Source organism: Micromesistius poutassou (assembly GCF_964030765.1).
Source record: "Micromesistius poutassou genome assembly, chromosome: 2".
NCBI classification, from domain to species: domain Eukaryota; kingdom Metazoa; phylum Chordata; class Actinopteri; order Gadiformes; family Gadidae; genus Micromesistius; species Micromesistius poutassou.
The window spans coordinates 379,919-401,719 of record NC_140272.1 but is presented as its reverse complement, the minus strand read 5'-3'; the positions used below and the strand labels follow the sequence as shown (position 1 = coordinate 401,719).

General features: G+C 47.4%; 1 protein-coding gene across 1 annotated transcript in view; it reads left to right on the top strand.

Annotated features, from left to right (window-relative positions):
* LOC311338352 (guanine nucleotide-binding protein G(i) subunit alpha-2) overlaps nt 1–20,463 on the top strand; it is a 37,538-nt gene extending 17,075 nt beyond the window's left edge. The window contains exons 2-9 of the mRNA XM_084463582.1: nt 9,307–9,349; nt 13,825–13,966; nt 14,367–14,527; nt 15,407–15,535; nt 16,112–16,241; nt 16,920–17,073; nt 18,032–18,223; nt 19,462–20,463. Coding sequence (XP_084319708.1) covers nt 9,307–9,349; nt 13,825–13,966; nt 14,367–14,527; nt 15,407–15,535; nt 16,112–16,241; nt 16,920–17,073; nt 18,032–18,222 — 950 coding nt within the window. The 3' untranslated portion in view covers nt 18,223; nt 19,462–20,463. The remainder of the gene's footprint in view (nt 1–9,306; nt 9,350–13,824; nt 13,967–14,366; nt 14,528–15,406; nt 15,536–16,111; nt 16,242–16,919; nt 17,074–18,031; nt 18,224–19,461) is intronic.
* Nucleotides 20,464–21,801: the final 1,338 nt, after the last annotated feature.

The following is a 21,801-nucleotide window of genomic DNA, read 5'->3' as shown; positions in this document are numbered from 1 at the left end:
CTTGTAAGTTGCATAGGAAGAAAGTGTCTGCTTAAAGAATCAATGTCTATCATGTTGACATTGATCCTCATTTGGTACAATTGTTTTTTCAAGTTGCAGACACCCCTGGTTAAATATTTATAATAGTATTACCCCTCATTGCTAGATGAATTCTATTGACTTTTCACTAGCGCACAGCAAACCAGGCAGTAAAACCACCAGTATTTCCTTCTGTGGTAAACATGAACCCACCTCTTCTCCATCCATGTGGCCCTCCAAGGCTTCTGTCCAGCATGGGGGCCGCAGTGCTCCTACTTCCTGTCAGGTGGGCTGCCGTGTTCCTGCTTCCTGTCAGGTGGGGCGCCGTGTTCCACTTCAAAGTGTCCAGTGTAGCCAGGCACCGTGTCCATCCTGAAATAACCCCAGACTCTTCATTATCCTCGAGGTCCTTCTCGTCTCTCAGCCTGTCAGCACGTCATCACCCTGCATAGCCGCGCCCCCTCCTTCAGGGCCAGCCTATGGTAACGGGCCATTGGTCAATGTCACAAACGTATCCTGGTTGTTTGACAGTGACCAATGGGGCATCGCCATCATCTGGCCCTATGAGGTGGGTGACATTGACCATCAGACATCCGCTGGCCATCGTGTGGTCTCTACTGCAGACTTCAAGGCAGATGGGCGGGACGGTGTCTGACAGCAGAGCTGGGCGCAGGCAGCTCTGTGATGGATGGCCCTTCAGTAAAACATCATTATCCTGCATGCTGGGGGCTCTCTGTGTGTGCACGTGTGTGTGTGCTCATGCTTCAGAAGACTGGGAGCTAGTTTCTCTGGCGAGCACCTGATGGTGCTGACCTTAGTCATGGAGCAGAAGGAAAAGAGCCCATTCCTACTGTTTGATATGCTACCTCATCGTACTGTGCGCTGCAAATGAATCCCCTGTGAATAGAAGATGATGGATATGGTAGAATAATATGTAAATAATATTCAACCCCCGAGGTGTCTAATCAAATTCATGCTCAGCTCTAAAATATTAATTTTCTCAGAAAAGTGAATCTATTAATCCACAGCCTTTGTTGAAACCATATTTGACCAAGTCTCCTACCGGGGGGTGGGTTGGACAGACCGCTGTGGGCCTCTGTCGAGCATTTAGCTCCAGGACTGAGATCGGAGCTCTGATAGTAATGGTGTGAGACCAGAAGCAGACAAAGCTTATTCTGAGTGTTTGGTGGGGCTTCCTGGCTCAAACAATCAGCGCTGCAGGAGACGTCATGCAGGAACCGTGGCTGCCCGGGGATGTCCCCTCAACACTGGCTTACTTGCTTCATTCCATTTACTGGGAGATGACTTTGGTTTGCAGTTTCTGTTGTACTCAAACAAATAGTAAATCAGCTTGACCTTGCTTTGACCCCTGACTACCATCTGTGCTGTGTGTGTGTGTCCCAGGGACCCATGCTAATGCTAGTGCTACTGCTAGTGCTAATGCTAGTGCTACTGCTAGTGCTAATGCTAGTGCTAATGCTAGTTCTCCCCTCCATGCGAGGCTATCCCCTTCAACCTGTTGAGGGTCCCTAGCCCCCGAACAGTACTCAACAAAAGCCTTCCTCGGATCCATAGCAATAGAGACCAACACAGAGCAAAGGCCCTGTTGAGGAACCTGTTGAGGAACCTGTTGAGGAACCTGTTGAGGAACCTGTTGAGGAACCTGTTGAGAAATTTAACCTGTTGAGAACCAGAAGCTCTTGAGAACCTGTTGAGGACCTGTTGTAGAACCTGTTGAGGACCTGTTGTAGAACCTGTTGAGGACCTGTTGTAGAACCTGTTGAGGACCTGTTGTAGAACCTGTTGAGGACCTGTTGTAGAACCTGTTGAGGACCTGTTGTAGAACCTGTTGAGGACCTGTTGTAGAACCTGTTGAGGACCTGTTGAGAACCAGAGTGTATGTAAACACATAAGACATCTTATGTGAACACATAAGATGTCAGGATGACTCATCTGATGACCTACTGAAGGGGTATTTTAAGAATACCGTCAATTATTGCTAACAGCACCACTGGTCATAGTGATGAAGGGTTCCCATGGAGCGGCTGTAGAAGTGATTTCTACTGTGAATTGTTTGAAAATTAGTCCTTGAGGTGTTGGGTCTATTTAAAGGTAATAATGCTGGTGTGCTGTGTTAGGCCTGATTCTATTAGAAACATGCATGTGTGGGCACTTGAGATAATAGAGCAAATGGGAATTGGGAAGCTGATTCTAGCCATTGCTTCACACATACACTCACACATACACATACACTCACACATACACATGCTTGTGCTTGCCCCACTCGCATCACTTCGAACCTTCAGCTTATTAGCATAAATTATGGATCCATTCCATCTGGGCCCTGTGATAGCCATGCAGCTAATACGTGTGTGTGTGTGTGTGTGTGTGTGTGTGTGTGTGTGTGTGTGTGTGTGTGTGTGTGTGTGTGTGTGTGTGTGTGTGTGTGTGTGTGTGTGTGTGTGTGTGTGTGTGTGTGTGTGTGTGTGTGTGTGTGTGTGAGAGTGATGGGAACCATTTGGCATCATAGTCTTAGTAGCACTAGTGGCATGCTTCCTCCACATATTTAGTCATTGGAAGAAGGACAACATCCTCGACCATACTAGCTCTCCTCTGGTTCCTCCTGCTCTCCTCTGGTTCCTCCTGCTCTCCTCTGGTTCCTCCTGCTCTCCTCTGGTACCTCCTGCTCTCCTCTGGTTCCTCCTGCTCTCCTCTGGTTCCTCCTGCTCTCCTCTGGTACCTCCTGCTCTCCTCTGGTACCTCCTGCTCTCCTCTGGTACCTCCTGGTCTCCTCTGGTACCTCCTGCTCTCCTCTGGTACCGTCTGCTCTCCTCTGGTTCCTCCTGCTCTCCTCTGGTACCTCCTGCTCTCCTCTGGTTCCTCCTGCTCTCCTCTGGTTCCTCCTGCTCTCCTCTGGTACCGTCTGCTCTCCTCTGGTACCTCCTGCTCTCCTCTGGTACCTCCTGCTCTCCTCTGGTACCGTCTGCTCTCCTCTGGTACCTCCTGCTCTCCTCTGGTACCTCCTGCTCTCCTCTGGTACCGTCTGCTCTCCTCTGGTACCTCCTGGTCTCCTCTGGTTCCTCCTGCTCTCCTCTGGTACCTCCTGCTCTCCTCTGGTACCGTCTGCTCTCCTCTGGTACCTCCTGCTCTCCTCTGGTACCGTCTGCTCTCCTCTGGTACCTCCTGGTCTCCTCTGGTTCCTCCTGCTCTCCTCTGTTACCTCCTGGTCTCCACGCTGTGTGTTCTGTCTTCTTACCCTCTGCTGTCCTCTCTTTATAGTTTCTCTTTTTCTTTCACTGTCACACTCCTCTCTGTGGGCCTCAGGGTCTCTTAACACCGACGCGTTCTTCACACCCTCCTCCCCTTCCTCTCGGTCGTCCCTCACTCCTGTCTCCTACGATTAACAGTCTGCAATCAACCTCCCCCACCTTCGTCTCCCTGCAACCCCTCTTAACACCTTCCACACAGGCTCCTATCGAGGGGCCACAGTTCCTCCCTGCTTGGTAGCATGGGGCTACTTAATGGATAGTAGCGTGGGGCTACTTTGTGGATATAGCATGGGGCTACTTGGTGCATAGTAGCATGGGGCTACTTGATGGATAGTAGCATGGGGCTACTTTGTGGATATAGCATGGGGCTACGTGGTGGATATAGCATGGGGCTACGTGGTGGATAGTAGCATGAGACTACTTGGTGGATAGTACCATGAGACTACTTGGTGGATAGTACCATGAGACTACTTGGTGGATAGTACCATGAGACTACTTGGTGGATAGTACCATGAGACTACTTGGTGGATAGTACCATGGGGGAATGCTAGTTGCTACCACCATAGTGTTGCTCCAACTTCTAGTTGAGTTTTCTTTGTCTCATGCGTTTGATTCAACTTCCGACAGAAATCCTTAATCAAGGTCACTGTTCTTGTGCTATTATGAAATTATCTTATTTTGGTGTGGTTGACATGAGTCTCTGTTGTTGTTGCCCCGCGGGGGTCCACGGTAACACCCCTCCTCTCTGCAGGGGGCTGGAGGGGGTGGGGGGGACGGTGGAGTGTACAAGCTGCTTCCATCGGCCAATTAGAGACTCTCAATGTTTCTTAATTACTTAAAACAAGGTGTGTGTGTGTGTGTGTCTGTGTTTTATGTTCTATGTATGTCTCACAAGGAGGTGGCCCATGTGTCTTACAAGGAGCAATAGGAGGAGAAGTAGGAGGAGCAGGAGGAGCAGGAGGAGCAGCAGCAGTAGCAGCAGTAGGAGGAGCAGGAGGAGGAGGAGCAATAAGCAGGAGGAGGAGGAGTGTGGAGGAAGACTTTTATCTCATTAGGAGAAAGCTAATGGGAGTAAGAGCGCGTGTGTGCGATGTCCAAAGGGAACCTGCCTCTTTCTACCTGCCAGAGTACAAAGATGGACCAGGGAAGTGATGGTTCTAATAGGCTGAGATGGTGGAGCTGCTAAATGGGCCAATCTATCCCCCATCGGCAGGTATTGATCTAGACCGTGTTGTTCTTCAGTGTGTGAGCCTGCTCTACCCTTGTGACCTTCTCTTTTCATCTCTTCCTCCACGGCACGCCCTCTGCTCTCTAAGGCCTCATCACCTGGCTGACCTTGGAGACACAGAGTCCCCTGAGGGAGGGGCCCCAGGGGGTCTGTCCCCTGAGGGAGGGGCCCCAGGGGCTCTGTCCCCAGGGGGGAGTGGCCCCGTGGGCTCTGTCTGAGGGGGAGGGGCCCTTAGTATTTAGTTGAACAGAGTAGAGCTGTGGTATGAGCAGGTACTGTTAGCTGTTAGAGGTTTGTCAGCTGACCTTCTATGAACACATGGATGCCTCTTGGCAGATACTTGAGTGCGTACTTTCATCTTTACCTGATATCAGTGTTAGAGTTTTACGCTTTTAATTCCCTACTGAAGTCCTTTAGCTTCGATACGGTCGCTGCTAATGAATGGAGATATATTCAAGGTTTATAAATGTTGGTTGGAATACATCCAGCATGGTCTTATGGGAATGATGCATTTTTTTTTACGGAGGAACAAAAGTAGATTATTGTATTGCTGTAAGAGCACTCCACTGGATGAGCTTAAATTTAATTTGTTTGCTCCAGTGAACATGTACTATGTAGGAGAACCGCAGCCTATATATGTAGAGCAGCACATGATGTGTACTGACAGCTGGACTCCCAGCCCCCCGCCGTTCTGCTTCCTGCTCTCTGCTTTCGTTTTTATCTCCATCTGATAGGAGCTCTCGTTCAACATCCCGCTTCCATGACAACTAGCTTCACACAAGGTGCACGCCTTCACACAGGTCAATAGTGGGCTTAACAGCATAAGGTTGTATTACAACCTCTTCATTGGATCATTCTTAAGACGTGTGTGTCTCTGTGTCGCCTTTCTGAATGATAGCGTGCAATCTGGCGTGCAGAATCAGCAGAACTAAGCAGCTTGGATATGAACATGTCAAGTTTAGCCAAGAACCATTTCAGAAGGAGCATGACGTTGAAGTTGCTGCCAAATATGCATTTTCTCAAAAGGCTGTTTTTATAGAATTGAAGGCTGGCGCAGAAAATACACTTGATATGTGAAGGGGAACTTAAAGCTGACCTGATCCTCCTGCTGACATTACGACTCCTCAGAGCTTCTTATCGGAACTTCCTTTAGAGCTGCTTAACGCATCCTCCTACTCTAGTAGAAGACACCAGCCCACCGCCCGTACCTGACTCCAGCCTGTACCTGACTCCAGCCTGTACCTGTCTCCAGCCTGTACCTGTCTCCAGCACGACCGCTCCATGCCCAGTGGTCTAGAGCAGCGGGCCTCAGAGCCTCTACATCTTGTGGAGGCTGTGAGGCCGGGGGGTCCGGTGTTGTCTTGGAGCAGGCTGAAGGGTAAACAGTGGTGGGCCTGTGTCCGTGGGGGGGCTGGGGGTTTGGGGGGGCTGCACACTGTGGTCTTTGTGGCTCCCTCACTCTCAGACCGGGCCAGAATGAAAAACACTTACTCAAAAACACACACACCATTCTCCCCCCACACCCCGCCGGCCAGCTGCATGGCAGAGAGAGCTGGGTGCTTTAATGGTCCTGATCCGGAGCGGGTAGACTAGATGGAGAGCCATGAGGCGCTGACGCCGCTCACCTAACCGTCACTTGCCTGATCAGTTGGCCAACGCGAGCTGACGTTTGTCTTCTAGATCAGCACGTCGCCAGGGTCTGCCTGAAGGGCTTCCGACTCAATATGAACAGGATTCATCATATTCTGATCCATACATCTATCTCCTCAATATGAACTGGATTCATCATATTCTGATCTATAAATCTATAATCTCAATATGAACAGGATTCATCATATTCTGGTCCATAAATCTATCTCCTCAATATGAGCAGGATTCATCATATTCTGATCCATCAATCTATCTCATCAATACCATCAATATGTGCAGGATTCATCATATTCTGATCAATACATGTATCTCCTCAATATGAGCAGGATTCATCATATGAGTATGGTTAAGTCTACAAAATGGTCTTTCCTCTTCTCCGTCTTCCTGTTAAGATGTGTAGCTGTGGTCACAGTGCCACTGCAGGGCGGTGAGGATAACATGAATTACAGCCCAGCCCTGCAGGTCGTGAAATGGCCGCCAGCTGATCTCTAGTGAATAACATACTATTAGCAAGATGGCTGCCAGGGCCAGGGATCCTGCAAGGGAACCTGGCCCGTTTTCTGAAGAAAGGAAGAGAACGCTGAAGTCTTATTACTTAAAGCACTCATTAGTCTGAGCAGGGAGGTACCACTCATCAAGATTCACTTCATTCATTCTCAATGCTTCTCTTACAAGGCTCTGCTCCAAAACATGGAGATAAAGTCTGAGTAAGGAAAACAAATATCATCAAAAATACACAATAACGCTATACCTAAAATGTGTATGTATACAAAACATCTCCTCGCAAGTTAGTGTTATGATGGATGGCTCTAGGGTCAGATCCCCCTCCCTGGTTAGGGTTATTATGGATGGCTCTAGGGTCAGTTCCCCTCCCTGGTAAGTGTTATAATGGATGGCTCTAGGGTCAGATCCCCCTCCCTGGTTAGGGTTATGATGGATGGCTCTAGGGTCAGATCCCCTCCCTGGTAAGTGTTATAATGGATGGCTCTAGGGTCAGATCCCCCTCCCCGGTTAGGGTTATGATGGATGGCTCTAGGGTCAGTTCCCCTCCCTGGTAAGTGTTATAATGGATGGCTCTAGGGTCAGATCCCCTCCCTGGTTAGGGTTATTATGGATGGCTCTAGGGCCAGATCCCCCCCCCCCCCGGTTAGGGTTATGATGGATGACTCTAGGGTCAGTTCCCCTCCCTGGTAAGTGTTATAATGGATGGCTCTAGGGTCAGTTCCCCCTCCCTGGTTAGGGTTATGATGGATGGCTCTAGGGTCAGTTCCCCTCCCTGGTTAGGGTAACTGGTTAAGCACATATTGATAATAATAGCTGGATATCTTAACCATTGCTGTCTGTAACCTGCAGGCTGTCTGCTCACTGAACAGGACCCTGACTCTGTTCATTCCCCCCGGCCGCCTGATAGGCTTATTGTATCGACTCTGTTATTCCCAGAGGGACGGGCGTGGTGATGTTGATACTAAACAAAGCTTCCTAATTGCTCTCCTCTGAGCCCCAGAGCTGAACCAGGTGCCTCCTGCGGAGCAGTTCAGCTCCCCTGTTGGATGAACAGGAGCCCTGCTGCCAGGGGAAACAACACGGCCCTTTAGTTATTACAGGACCCAAAGGGATGGATTTACTCTGCTTGTCTTCAATTAGCTGGCTCACACGCTGTGTGTGTGTGTGTGTGTGTGTGTGTGTGTGTGTGTGTGTGTGTGTGTGTGTGTGTGTGTGTGTGTGTGTGTGTGTGTGTGTGTGTGTGTGTGTGTGTGTGTGTGTGTGTGTGTGTGTGTCTGTGTGTGTGTGTCAGTCACCCGGTGGGTGATGGAGAGTCTTAGAGGTCATAAGTCCAAACAATACTCTTCTGATTCGTGATGCTGCAGTTACCGGGTGGGGGACGTTGCAAACAGGCTGTTACCAGGCGATGTTAATACGTTGTTACCGTTCAGTTGGCCTGCAGGACCTCTGTGGGCCCTTGCTGTTGAGGACGTTTCAGGGGCCTGGAGGAGTAGTCTAGAGACCCCCAGAGGGGCCTCTCTACTCCATTCTTAAGGAGTGTTTACAAGAAAGACTTCTTCTCCCTTCTCTTCCTTCTCTTGGCTTCAGTTCCTTTTGTTCCACACAAGCCAATCATAAATGAGGTTCAGCCTGTGTGTGGGTGTGTTGGTGGGCACAAAAGACCATTGGCAAATGTTAAATACCAGCTGCATAAGCCACCTGATTTAAAGTAGTAAAGTGTTTGGCTCACGGTGTGTGTGTGTGTGTGCGGTCAGCGTGGATTCTGTCGTCAGTGTGGAGCGGCAATGTAACCACAGATAAGACACGGCATGGGTGATGTCAGACCAGAAAAGGTGAATAATTGAACGGAGAATGCATCGCATGTCCGGTGCCTCGGCACCGCACTGGATGTGCCAAGGCAGGATGTTCTGTAGAACGTCTTCAACAGCCCTGACCTGTATCACAGTGGACGGCACTGAGCTGTGTCCCTCCGGAGCGGGGTCAGCATGGGGACAGTGTGAGGGCAGTATAGGGTCAGCCTGGGGTCATTTTAGGGTCATTACGGGGTCGGCACACCGGGTAAACCCTTGAGGAGCAGGCCACAGTAGTAAGGGTAAGGGTTATATTCTCCATGGCCCTACCCTGGTGTGTGTGCCTGTGTGTGTGTGTGTGTGTGTGTGTGTGTGTGTGTGTGTGTGTGTGTGTGTGTGTGTGTGTGTGTGTGTGTGTGTGTGTGTGTGTGTGTGTGTGTGTGTGTGTGTGTGTGTGTGTGTGTGTGTCTTGTCTCTCGGGGGGGGGGTTCTGTTTATTTATTGGTACTCTTGGCAGGGGGGGGGTGGGGGGCGGGGCTGCACTGGTACCGCTGTGGCATTATGCATATCGGAAAAAAAGAGAGGGTGCATGACGCAGTGAAACCAGCCTGGAGGAACACTGGGCTAGAGATTACATCAGCAGCAGATGGAGGGAGGGAGTGAGGGAGCGGGGGAGGGAGGGAGGGAGGGAGGGAGGAGGAGGGAGGTCAGTAAGGAAACGGGACAGACAGCTGAGGCGAGGGGGGGGGGGGGGCGGGGGGGTAGCTGAAGCCTCCAGATGTTTGAGATGTTTACGTTCCTCAGCCAACGGGAGTGTATTTTTAACCTGTTTTTCCCTCCTCTGCAGGCGCTGGCGAGTCAGGGAAGAGCACCATTGTGAAGCAGATGAAGTGAGTAACGCCACAGCATGGTGTGTGTGTGTCATCGCTCTTCCTGCCTGGTAAACCAGTACCATATCACAACACGCCACAAATGTGCGTACACAATTCATGGGAGATTGCATCATTCGTTCTCCGCTTGACGACGGAGGATGGAAACTAACGCTGCACTTGGCTCAGTGTCTGGCATGGATGAGATGGCTGTTAGTGTTCAATACCCACTAAACATCTCCTTTATAAGCATAGGACAGTTCGTGGAGTCCACCAACATGTACTTTAGGTAGTCTTAGTGCAGTACTAACATGTACTTTAGGTAGTCTTAGTACAGTACTAACATGTACTATAGGTAGTCCTAGTGCAGTACTAACATGTACTATAGGTAGTCTTAGTGCAGTACTAACATGTACTATAGGTAGTCCTAGTGCAGTACTAACATGTACTATAGGTAGTCCTAATACAGTACTAACATGTACTATAGGTAGTCCTAGTGCAGTACTAACATGTACTATAGGTAGTCCTAGTGCAGTACTAACATGTACTATAGGTAGTCCTAATACAGTACTAACATGTACTTTAGGTAGTCTTAGTACAGTACTAACATGTACTTTAGGTAGTCCTAGTGCAGTACTAACATGTACTATAGGTAGTCCTAATACAGTACTAACATGTACTTTAGGTAGTCTTAGTACAGTACTAACATGTACTATAGGTAGTCCTAGTGCAGTACTAACATGTACTATAGGTAGTCCTAATGCAGTACTAACATGTACTATAGGTAGTCCTAATGCAGTACTAACATGTACTATAGGTAGTCCTAATGCAGTACTAACATGTACTATAGGTAGTCCTAGTGCAGTACTAACATGTACTATAGGTAGTCCTAGTACAGTACTAAGATGTACTATAGGTAGTCCTAGTGCAGTACTAACATGTACTATAGGTAGTCCTAGTACAGTACTAAGATGTACAATAGGTAGTCCTAGTGCAGTACTAACATGTACTATAGGTAGTCCTAGTACAGTACTAAGATGTACAATAGGTAGTCCTAATGCAGTACTAACATGTACTATAGGTAGTCCTAGTACAGTACTAAGATGTACAATAGGTAGTCCTAGTGCAGTACTAACATGTACTATAGGTAGTCCTAGTACAGTACTAAGATGTACTATAGGTAGTCCTAGTGCAGTACTAACATGTACTATAGGTAGTCCTAGTACAGTACTAAGATGTACTATAGGTAGTCCTAGTGCAGTACTAACATGTACTATAGGTAGTCCTAGTACAGTACTAAGATGTACAATAGGTAGTCCTAGTGCAGTACTAACATGTACTATAGGTAGTCCTAGTACAGTACTAAGATGTACTATAGGTAGTCCTAGTGCAGTACTAACATGTACTATAGGTAGTCCTAGTACAGTACTAAGATGTACAATAGGTAGTCCTAGTGCAGTACTAACATGTACTATAGGTAGTCTTAGTGCAGTACTAACATGTACTATAGGTAGTCCTAATGCAGTACTAACATGTACTATAGGTAGTCCTAGTACAGTACTAAGATGTACTATAGGTAGTCCTAGTGCAGTACTAACATGTACTTTAGGTAGTCCTAGTGCAGTACTAACATGTACTATAGGTAGTCCTAGTGCAGTACTAACATGTACTATAGGTAGTCCTAGTGCAGTACTAACATGTACTATAGGTAGTCCTAGTGCAGTACTAACATGTACTATAGGTAGTCCTAGTGCAGTACTAACATGTACTATAGGTAGTCCTAATGCAGTACTAACATGTGCCTCTAGTGCCCAGAGGGTCCACACAGAGGGCCTCTAGTGCACTGAGGGCCTCTCACAGAGAGCCTCTAGTGCACTGAGGGCCTCTCACAGAGGGCCTCTAGTGCACTGAGGGCCTCTCATGAAACCTGGGCCTCTAGTGCACAGAGGGCCCTTCCAGGAGGAGGCATCAGACGGTCTGGGCTGGAGGGGAGGGTTGATCTGGGCTAGAGTAGGAGGGTTCAGGTGTGTTACTTCTTCCATTCAAGAGAAGAACATTTATTCGATTGATATTGAAATAGTAATACTGAAACATAGTTTCACTCCAATGTTATCTTCATTTCATACAGTTTAAATCTCCAGGAAGGATTGTTGACAGCAGAAGCATTCTGATATATTGTTACAATGACGGCTCCTAGAGTCAGGGTCAGGTTTTCACCCTAAGTAAGGGAGTAGAGGTCTGAGGGATGGAGCGTGTTGGTGTTTCCTTTAGTACCACTCCCTGTAGGATTAGCATCCAATCAAGCCTGAGAGCATGTAGAGTCCCTCTGACTCTCTGCTTTCCTCCCTCACTGTGTTGAACCCCTGTAAGGCCATTGGATACTCCTTGGCCAGATAACGTATTCAGTGCTACTAGGCCCTGGGTCTGCTCTGAATAAAGGCCATCTGATTTACCCTATTACACTGGAGAATACAGGCTGTTGGTTTTACCATATTATACTGTAGAGAACATTTGATGTACCATATTATACATTAGAGAACATTTGATTTACCGTATTATACTGTAGAGAACATTTGATTTACCGTATTATACTGTAGAGAACATTTGATGTACCATATTATACATTAGAGAACATTTGATTTACCGTATTATACATTAGAGAACATTTGATTTACCGTATTATACTGTAGAGAACATTTGATGTACCATATTATACATTAGAGAACATTTGATTTACCGTATTATACTGTAGAGAACATTTGATGTACCATATTATACATTAGAGAACATTTGATTTACCGTATTATACTGTAGAGAACATTTGATGTACCATATTATACATTAGAGAACATTTGATTTACCGTATTATACTGTAGAGAACATTTCTTGAGGGGCATTGAGAGTTGGTGTCCTGATCGGAGGGCCCTAGATCTTCTCCTGATGAGGACATTCACTGATCACCCGTCCTACAGCGCCTCGGCGTTGGTCAGAAGTCCTGGATGAAGATCTCCTCTGTAAACCAGAGCGAGAACCCCATGATGTCTGATCAAGAGGTCCACCAGTGCTACTGTGGATCGGTTCACCCTCTCACAGCAGAGGAAGACGATTCTGTAGCGCTCCTGGATGGGGGAGCTTGGGGTTCAGGGGTTATGACTTCATGAAACACCACCTCACCGGACCAGGGGGAATGTACTGGAGACGGAGAGACAGGGATCTTCCAAGCCTTCTTGTTTTTAATTGAGTCTGGTTTGACATAGCCTTAACAGACTAGGTAAGGTAACAGACTGCTGGTTCTGACGTCTCTGCATAGCGCTGCTCAGCTCAAAGCCACAGCACAAATCACCAGATCAAGGCTCTAATATAATTCTAAATAAACTGTACACTGTGTAACACACACACACACACACACACACACACACACACACACACACACACACACACACACACACACACACACACACACACACACACACACACACACACACACACGGCTACAACAATGTGCTCACATTCAATCCCATCTTGGCCCTCTTTGAGATTCGCTGAGTAGAATCCCTTCTGGCAGAAAGTGGACTTGGAAGTAATATTTCAAATCCAGGCCGAGGGAGAAGAATGAAATATTCATATGGCCTCTGCCAGCTCGCTGGGCCGGACCCCGTGGCTGGCTGTGTTTTCAATTCATTTGACATCAAACTGAAGAGAATCCAACACAGCATGCAGGGCACTTCAACAGGGAAGAGCTACATATAAACACCATTAGGACAATCCTGGAGCTCAATACAAAGCTACTATCTCATTCCAACTCAAACTATATTCTACGATTTTGTTGGACAACAATGAGGCTTCAATATGTCCAGAAGCATGCTTTGTTGGCTGGTAATGGGAGAGCAGAGTCTGCATGTATACATAAATGAATGAGCATAATGCTTCCAGTCATTAGAAATGCCTTTGCCATGCATTTCAATCAATAGCTTAATCGCTCTGTGAGCCATCAGTGCACCTCAGCCTGCTGGTGTTTGGTTTCCCGTTATCAGTCCAATCCTGGAGCTTATCTTGAGTCGGTCCACCAAGAGCCTGATGTGATGTGAGATTAAAGGTTCTCCTGGACTACAGAAGGGTTGTGTGGCTTTAATCCACTCCGCTCTTATTCCCAGTGAGGCTGGAGGGTTCAGTAAGACAGCTCTTCTCTCAGAGAGGCTGTTCCACTCTCCAGAAATCAATCACCCTTCAGGCTCTAGAGCCTGTCTGTCTGTCTGACCGTCCGTTCACTCCCAGACACGTCGTTATGTGATGCTATCCATGCACTATATGCTAACGAGGAGCCATGAATGGATCAGTATTTAATTAAGAATGTTTTATAAATCATCCTGCAATGAAGGCGCTCTAAACGCTTCATAATAAACAATAATCTCTATCAAGTGATATAGTGTTCCAGTGTGCAGCCATCAGAGGGGTGCTCTCTTAGATCACGTCTCTGATGACCCGTTTTGTCTCAGGATCATCCATGAAGATGGCTACTCAGAAGACGAGTGCAAGCAGTACCGAGCGGTGGTCTACAGCAACACCATCCAGTCCATCATGGCCATCATCAAGGCCATGGGCAACCTGAAGATCAGCTACGAGGACGAGGCCAGGGTGGTGGGTAACACACACACACACACACACACACCTGATGCACACACACACACACCTGATCCACACAGACCATGGAAGATTTAGATGAGATTGGTGTTTTTCATCACATAGAATCTTAATCCATGTAGAAGACATCATGAGACCCCAGGAGGGGTGTGCTGAGGCCCAAACTCTTCATATCACGTTCACTTCTAGAGGATCTCCAGACCATCCTACTGAAGGACATAGCCAGTGTGTCGGGGTACGTTACCCAGGTGACCCCCACCTTAGCCCTAACGCGTGTGTGTGTGTGTGTGTGTGTGTGTGTGTGTGTGTGTGTGTGTGTGTGTGTGTGTGTGTGTGTGTGTGTGTGTGTGTGTGTGTGTGTGTGTGTGTGTGTGTGTGTGTGTGTGTGTGTGTGTAGGACGACGCCCGGCAGTTGTTCTCCCTCTCCTCGGGGGCGGAGGAGCAGGGCCTCCTCCCGGAGGAGCTCTCCCACGTCATCCAGCGGCTGTGGGCTGACGGGGGCGTGCAGGGCTGCTTCACCCGCGCACGCGAGTACCAGCTCAACGACTCCGCCGCCTAGTGAGTCCCCCCCAAACACCCTCTGTCTCTCCCCCTCTGTCCCCCACCTCCCCCTCTGTCTCCCCCACCCAGGGTGTCCACGCATCCTTAAAAAGTCTTCAAAAGTCTTAAATTCATGTTTCTAAATTGAAGGCCTTAAAAAGTCTTAAATTCGTTAAAAATGTCATATGCTGGTCTTAAATACTGTAACTCAAGGTCTTAAATTTGTCGGGGCAGGACTATTTATTTTTTTATTTTTCTCGCGGGACTTTTCGGGAAGGACACACCTTTTGAACCAGAGAGCACTGAGTATCACCTTATGTTCAATAAACAGACAAAAAGTCAACTTTAATGAGTCTCATTGAGTGACACACATGCTATACAGCGGGATCCCCCCCACCATCGCGTGCTTTAGGTCTTAAATTTCATTCAAGGTGGTATTAAAAAGGTCTTAAAAAGTCTTAAATTTGACTTGCTGAAACCTGCAGATACCCTGCCCCCACCCCGCCCCCCCCCCCCCCCCCCCTCTGTCTCCCACATCTCCCCCTTTGTCCCCCCACACCTCCCCCTCTGTCTCCCACATCTCCCCCTCTGTCCCCCCACACCTCCCCCTCTGTCCCCCACCTCCCCCTGAGTCTCTGGTCCAGCCCCACCTCCGGTCTGGTCCCGACCGGGCGGAGACCTGGAGGCTAGCTCCCTCAGGGTTAGGGACGTGTTGTTGGGGGAGGACTGCAGCTAGCTGTAGAGGTGGTGGAGCAGACCCTGGATCAGGTGGTGCCAGGTGGTGCCAACACCTCTACAGCTACCTCCTTCATGACCTCATCCACCTGTGTGCACTACATATCAGCTACCCTGGTTAAGTGTGTGTGTGTGTGTGTGTGTGTGTGTGTGTCCGGACAGTTACCTGAACGACCTGGAGAGAATAGGCAAGGGGGATTACATCCCCACCCAGCAGGACGTGCTGAGGACCCGAGTGAAGACCACGGGCATCGTGGAGACACACTTTACCTTCAAGGACCTGCACTTCAAGTGAGTCCTCGTCTCAAAACATGAGGGCCTTCCCCCTCCCTCCTCTGGTCCTTCAGGGAATCAGAACACTGTTGTCTCTTCTGGTTCGCTTTTGTTATTGATTTGCTTCTTTTATGAACGTGAGGATATTGATGCTTCATCTCCTCTCGTGATACGAGTGTCAGGTGGCGCGTGTCCGAGGAGCGGTACGGTTATGTGTGGTATGGTTTGTGTTTCCAACGCCAAAGGTGGGCGGGGTCCCAAAATAAGCGCACTGAGTCGCGATTAGCCGTACTTATTCTCCAGTACTCCTCCGGGGTACCAAGCGGTCTGAAAGGGTGCAGAAAAGTTGTAGCTACACATGCCGTCCGTTGATTGGTCCACAGAGTCGTCACTTCCGTGCGAGAACGGGATAAAAACAAACAAACACAGTACCCGCAAGGTATTTCTGGACAACGGCGAAAGCTTTGTTTATTGAAGAAAATGTTTGTGCAAAAGTTTGCCGTCAGTCCCGGTGTTGCCCCGCGGCGGGCGGCCCCCCGTGGCGGGCGGCCCCCGGGTGCTTCATCACTGAGCGCCGCTGCCGGCTGTGTGCAGGATGTTTGACGTGGGCGGCCAGCGGTCGGAGAGGAAGAAGTGGATCCACTGCTTCGAGGGCGTGACCGCCATCATCTTCTGCGTGGCCATGAGCGCGTACGACCTGGTGCTGGCGGAGGACGAGGAGATGGTGAGGCCTCAGGATCATGTCTCTATAGATATATCATATACATATACATGTATATATATATACTAGGGCTGTCAAACGATTACAATTTTTAATCACGTTAATGCGTTATTATCGTGCAAATTTTAACAGCCCTAATACATATATATATACACTACCGTTCAAAAGTTTGGGGTCACCCAGACAATTTCATGTTTTCCATGAAAACTCACACTTTTATTCAACAGTTTTCAGCTGTGCTAACATAATTGCACAAGGGTTTTCTAATCATCAATTAGCCTTTTAACACGATTAGCTAAACAATGTACCATTAGAACAAAGTGATGGTTGAGTTGAGTGATGGTTTCTGGAAGTGAGCCTCTGTACATCGATGTAGATATTACATTAAAGATCAGCCACATCCAGTTATCTGTTATCTTCCTTGAAAAGATTGTGCTTTTCTTAAAAAAATAAGGACATCTCTTAGTGACCCCAAACTTTTGTGTGTGTGTGTGTGTGTGTGTGTGTGTGTGTGTGTGTGTGTGTGTGTGTGTGTGTGTGTGTGTGTGTGTGTGTGTGTGTGTGTGTGTGTGTGTGTGTGTGTGTGTGTGGTACCCTCCCATTGCCATGGTGATGGCCCAGGGTTCATTCCCCCTCTGTTCTTGGTTCTAATCTCTGCATCACGTCTTCCCCGGCTTCCAGAACCGGATGCACGAGAGCATGAAGCTGTTCGACTCCATCTGCAACAACAAGTGGTTCACGGAGACCTCCATCATCCTGTTCCTCAACAAGAAGGACCTGTTCGAGGAGAAGATCGCCCACAGCCCGCTCACCATCTGCTTCCCTGAGTACAGTGGTAGGCCTACTCACCCTCTTATCATCCTGTAGTACAGTGGTAGGCCTACTCACCCTCTATCACCCTGTAGTACAGCGGTAGGCCTACTCACCCTCTTATCATCCTGTAGTACAGCGGTAGGCCTACTCACCCTCTTATCATCCTGTAGTACAGTAGTAGGCCTACTCACCCTCTTATCATCCTGTAGTACAGCGGTAGGCCTACTCACCCTCTATCATCCTGTAGTACAGCGGTAGGCCTACTCACCCTCTTATCATCCTGTAGTACAGTAGTAGGCCTACTCACCCTCTTATCATCCTGTAGTACAGTGGTAGGCCTACTCACCCTCTTATCATCCTGTAGTACAGTGGTAGGCCTACTCACCCTCTTATCATCCTGTAGTACAGCGGTAGGCCTACTCACCCTCTTATCATCCTGTAGTACAGTAGTAGGCCTACTCACCCTCTTATCATCCTGTAGTACAGTGGTAGGCCTACTCACCCTCTTATCATCCTGTAGTACAGTGGTAGGCCTACTCACCCTCTTATCATCCTGTAGTACAGCGGTAGGCCTACTCACCCTCTTATCATCCTGTAGTACAGCGGTAGGCCTACTCACCCTCTTATCATCCTGTAGTACAGCGGTAGGCCTACTCACCCTCTATCACCCTGTAGTACAGCGGTAGGCCTACTCACCCTCTTATCACCCTGTAGTACAGCGGTAGGCCTACTCACCCTCTATCACCCAGTAGTACAGCGGTAGGCCTACACACTCTTCTACTCTACAGTTCAGCGATAGGCCTACTCAGCCTTTGTTTCTCTAACCCTTTGGTTCGCCCTGGACCTTGTTATCTACGGTGTGTTCATCTTAAGGATGAGTGTCTCAAAGAGAGTCCTGACCATGCAGTCAGAGAGGTAGGTTCGGGTGTCCGATGGTTTGAAGCCCCTTCTCAGATCTCCTCCCCTCCCAAACCCTCCAGGCCCCAACAAGTATGAGGAGGCGCAGGCCTACATCCAGACCAAGTTCGAGGACCTGAACAAGAAGAAGGACACCAAGGAGATCTACTCCCACTTCACCTGCGCCACCGACACCAAGAACGTGCAGTTTGTGTTCGACGCTGTCACCGACGTCATCATCAAGAACAACCTCAAGGACTGCGGCCTCTTCTGAGGTGAGTGACTAACCCTCACTCTGTAGGGTAAGAGTTAGTGTGACTGACCCTAACTCTATAGGGTTAGGGTTAGTGAGGGTTAGTGTGACTAACCCAAACTCTTTGACAGTAACCTAACCTCAAGGACTGCGGCCTCTTCTGAGGTGAGTGCCTAACCCTCACTCTGTAGGGTAAGAGTTAGTGTGACTGACCCTCACTCTATAGGGTTAGATTTACGCCGCGTTCACACTACCTCTGTCCGTTGACGGAGCTCATTGACTTTGCATGGGGCGCTTTCGAAATGCATTGTCCGTCCATTCTGTCGGCTCCTTTGCCTGCGTCAAAAGGTTGAGAATTTTTCAACTTTTCATGCAGCAACTGATCCGTCGGCCTATCAGATCGCGTTGTGCAAATATACGTGAATACACTGTCCAATGAAATCGCCGTTGTAATACAACCCGGGAAAACACACGTATATGTCACAAGGGTTAGTGTGACGTCGTTTCAAACGACGACAGACTTGAGGGTTTTGACTGGTTGGTCTGTCTCACAAATCAGACATCAGAATAATAAAGTCTGAAAGGGCGTTCCACAAAACGTTCAATTTCAACCAATCCCGTTGGGGGATTCCAGGGATCGGTAAGCCCTCATTGGCTGACGTCCAGTACAAACCGGACAGCACTGGTAGACTTTCCCGGAGGTAACTCAAGCCCAAACATCCTGTCCAGAGAAAAATGTTATTAGAAGAAGTGTCTGTAAAGGTTTCAAATCAAAACCGTTTAGCCTGTCCATCGCAGAAATACATTCATTCAAATCCTCTTCTAAAGCTTCACTCAGTGAATGACTTTATTATTACTGTAGATTATAACTGTGACCAATCGAGACGTGACTCCGCCCCTTTCTTTTCTGGTGTCCGACCCAGTGTCTGAGCTGGTGAAGTGATGGTTGAATGTGTCTCTCCTCTGAAGTGATGGTTGATTGTGTCTCTCCTCTGAAGTGATGGTTGATTGTGTCTCTCCTCTGAAGTGATGGTTGAATGTGTCTCTCCTCTGAAGTGATGGTTGAATGTGTCTCTCCTCTGAAGTGATGGTTGAATGTGTCTCTGCTCTGAAGTGATGGTTGAATGTGTCTCTCCTCTGAAGTGATGGTTGAATGTGTCTCTGCTCTGAAGTGATGGTTGTATGTGTCTCTCCTCTGAAGTGATGGTTGAATGTGTCTCTCCTCTGAAGTGATGGTTGTATGTGTCTCTCCTATGTTAGGTCCGTGAGGCTCCGGTGACGAGATGAACACATGAATGACTGCACTATCAAACCACAATCTCTGCTTTGATCTGCTTTTTGTAAAGACGCCTGAAAGACTGAAAGGAAACAAAACAAGACTTCAGATCGATCGCTGATCCAGTCGCTCGTATGTTAGCTCTGGGCCTTGACCTTGAATCAAGATTTTGTTTTTGTATTTTAGCTGTTCTCTTCCCTCCTTTTTTATTTTCAATCACTAGTTGAGGCACAGGAAAACTGTTTTATATAAATGCGTTTGTTTTACTTTAGAAAAAATCTGATGTGCAAATTATTAAACTTTTAATCGCATACAACTTATTTTTAAAACGGATGCACAGGCATGGACATGGAATATTATCAGAAAGTGCTTTTTTTTAATATTGTTTACATACTTTGACATTCATAGCCCAACCGGATATTGTTGTGCATGATTCAACATGCAAATAGAGTATCTGTCTTCTGCACAAATTATCTTAACATTCCTACAAAAATACATAAAATGTCAAAAAGATGAAAAAAATAAAATAAACAAGTAAAAAGTGATTTAAAAAGTTGCTTCAACGAGAGGAAACGGTAAAGAATCAAACTGATATCTGTAGTCTGTAACTCTGTCCCTTGGTGACTCTCTCTGTCTCTCTCTCTCTCGCTCTGTCAGTGGCTCTATGACCATGGTGTCTCTCTGTCTGTCTCTCTGTCTCTCTGTCCGTGGCTCTATACCTTTACTTCAGTTTACAACCTTTCCCACATATGCTTTCTTCATTCCTGCATAAACTGCCTAAAATCTTTCTTCCAATTCCATCCTCCCACCACCTTAGCATAGCCTATATTAATGAGGTTGAATAACGAAGAATGGGTTTAGTGTTTTTGGTAAATATTAATGATTTAATTTAAATAAAGTAGAGTTCACCTAACTCTTGTATGTTCTGTTTTTCTTGCGTTTGTTAAAATAATCATTTAACACAAACCCTCATGTTTCATTGTATTCTTTTGAAATGTGTGGAATTATGATCCAAATAGCTCATGTTTAGGATGATGAATGATCTGTTGTGGTTTGGCCCCCATCTGAGTCGCAGTATAAACTGAAGACTGAAACTGAAGTCACGTGATATACGGTAACCTTTTCCATCTTTTAATATATCTGAAACATGAATAATTGATGTTAAAAAAGGTCTGACCTTCCAACAATTGTCTTGGATCTTTTTCACCCTCAGCGCCGACGGAGGAAACTAAATGCTCCATTTAGGAAGACGTGTTTAGTAGGCGGTGTGTGGCGCCACCACCGGGTATGGTGGTACTGCAGGACTATAGCGCCCCTAGTGGATGTGTAGGTACTGCAGGACTATAGCGCCCTTAGTGGATGTGTAGGTACTGCAGGACTATAGCACCCCTAGTGGATATGTCGTTACTGCAGGACTATAGGGCCCCTAGTGGATATGTCGGTACTGCAAGACTATAGGGCCCCTAGTGGATATGTCGGTACTGCAGGACTATAGAGCCCCCTAGCGGGTATGTTGGTACTGCAAGAGTATATTTTGCCATACAAAATATACAAAATATATATAATGCAGGTCTTTGTCTTATATTGTAAGTCGCTTTGGATAAAAGCGTCTGCTAAATGCCGTAAATGTATTTTTTGAGTCTCTATCTCGTTAAATACATTTCTCATTGTAGGGTTACAGATTCACTCTGATCCACGTGCGCTGAGAGGTAACACGGGCACACACACACACACACACACACACACACACACACACACACACACACACACACACACACACACACACACACACACACACACACACACAATTCACTGAATGCTAATTCATGACTACATGATGTGGATCCAGCAACACGTCCAAACGGTTGTTACCCCGCGGGGAGGTTCAGATGGCTGAGGAGTTAACACCTCAGTGTATCAGAATATCCTCATTTATGGATGTCATGTCGGACTCATCAAACTGAACCCACCATGAGTGTTGTACCTCAGATAACCTGCAAAAAAAGAAATTAGCTATAAAGATTATCTTTTGTGCTGCTATTAGGTTATACAGCCACAGCTGTGTTGTCTACTGAGGGCCATTCCTCTGTGATGTGCATTCTCTGAACCGCACACCAGAGAGGGCTGTGCCTTTACAAAGAAAAGACTGATGCTCCTGTCTTCTGAATCAGTAATCAAACTAAAAGCTATTTTATGAGCCGAGATGAAATCTAAGACTACATTATCAAATTAACCATTACATTGTATTGTTGATATAGATACAGGCCTATACCTATAACATTGATTCTTTACAACAAAGAAAACACGATATAGCCACTTCTAGC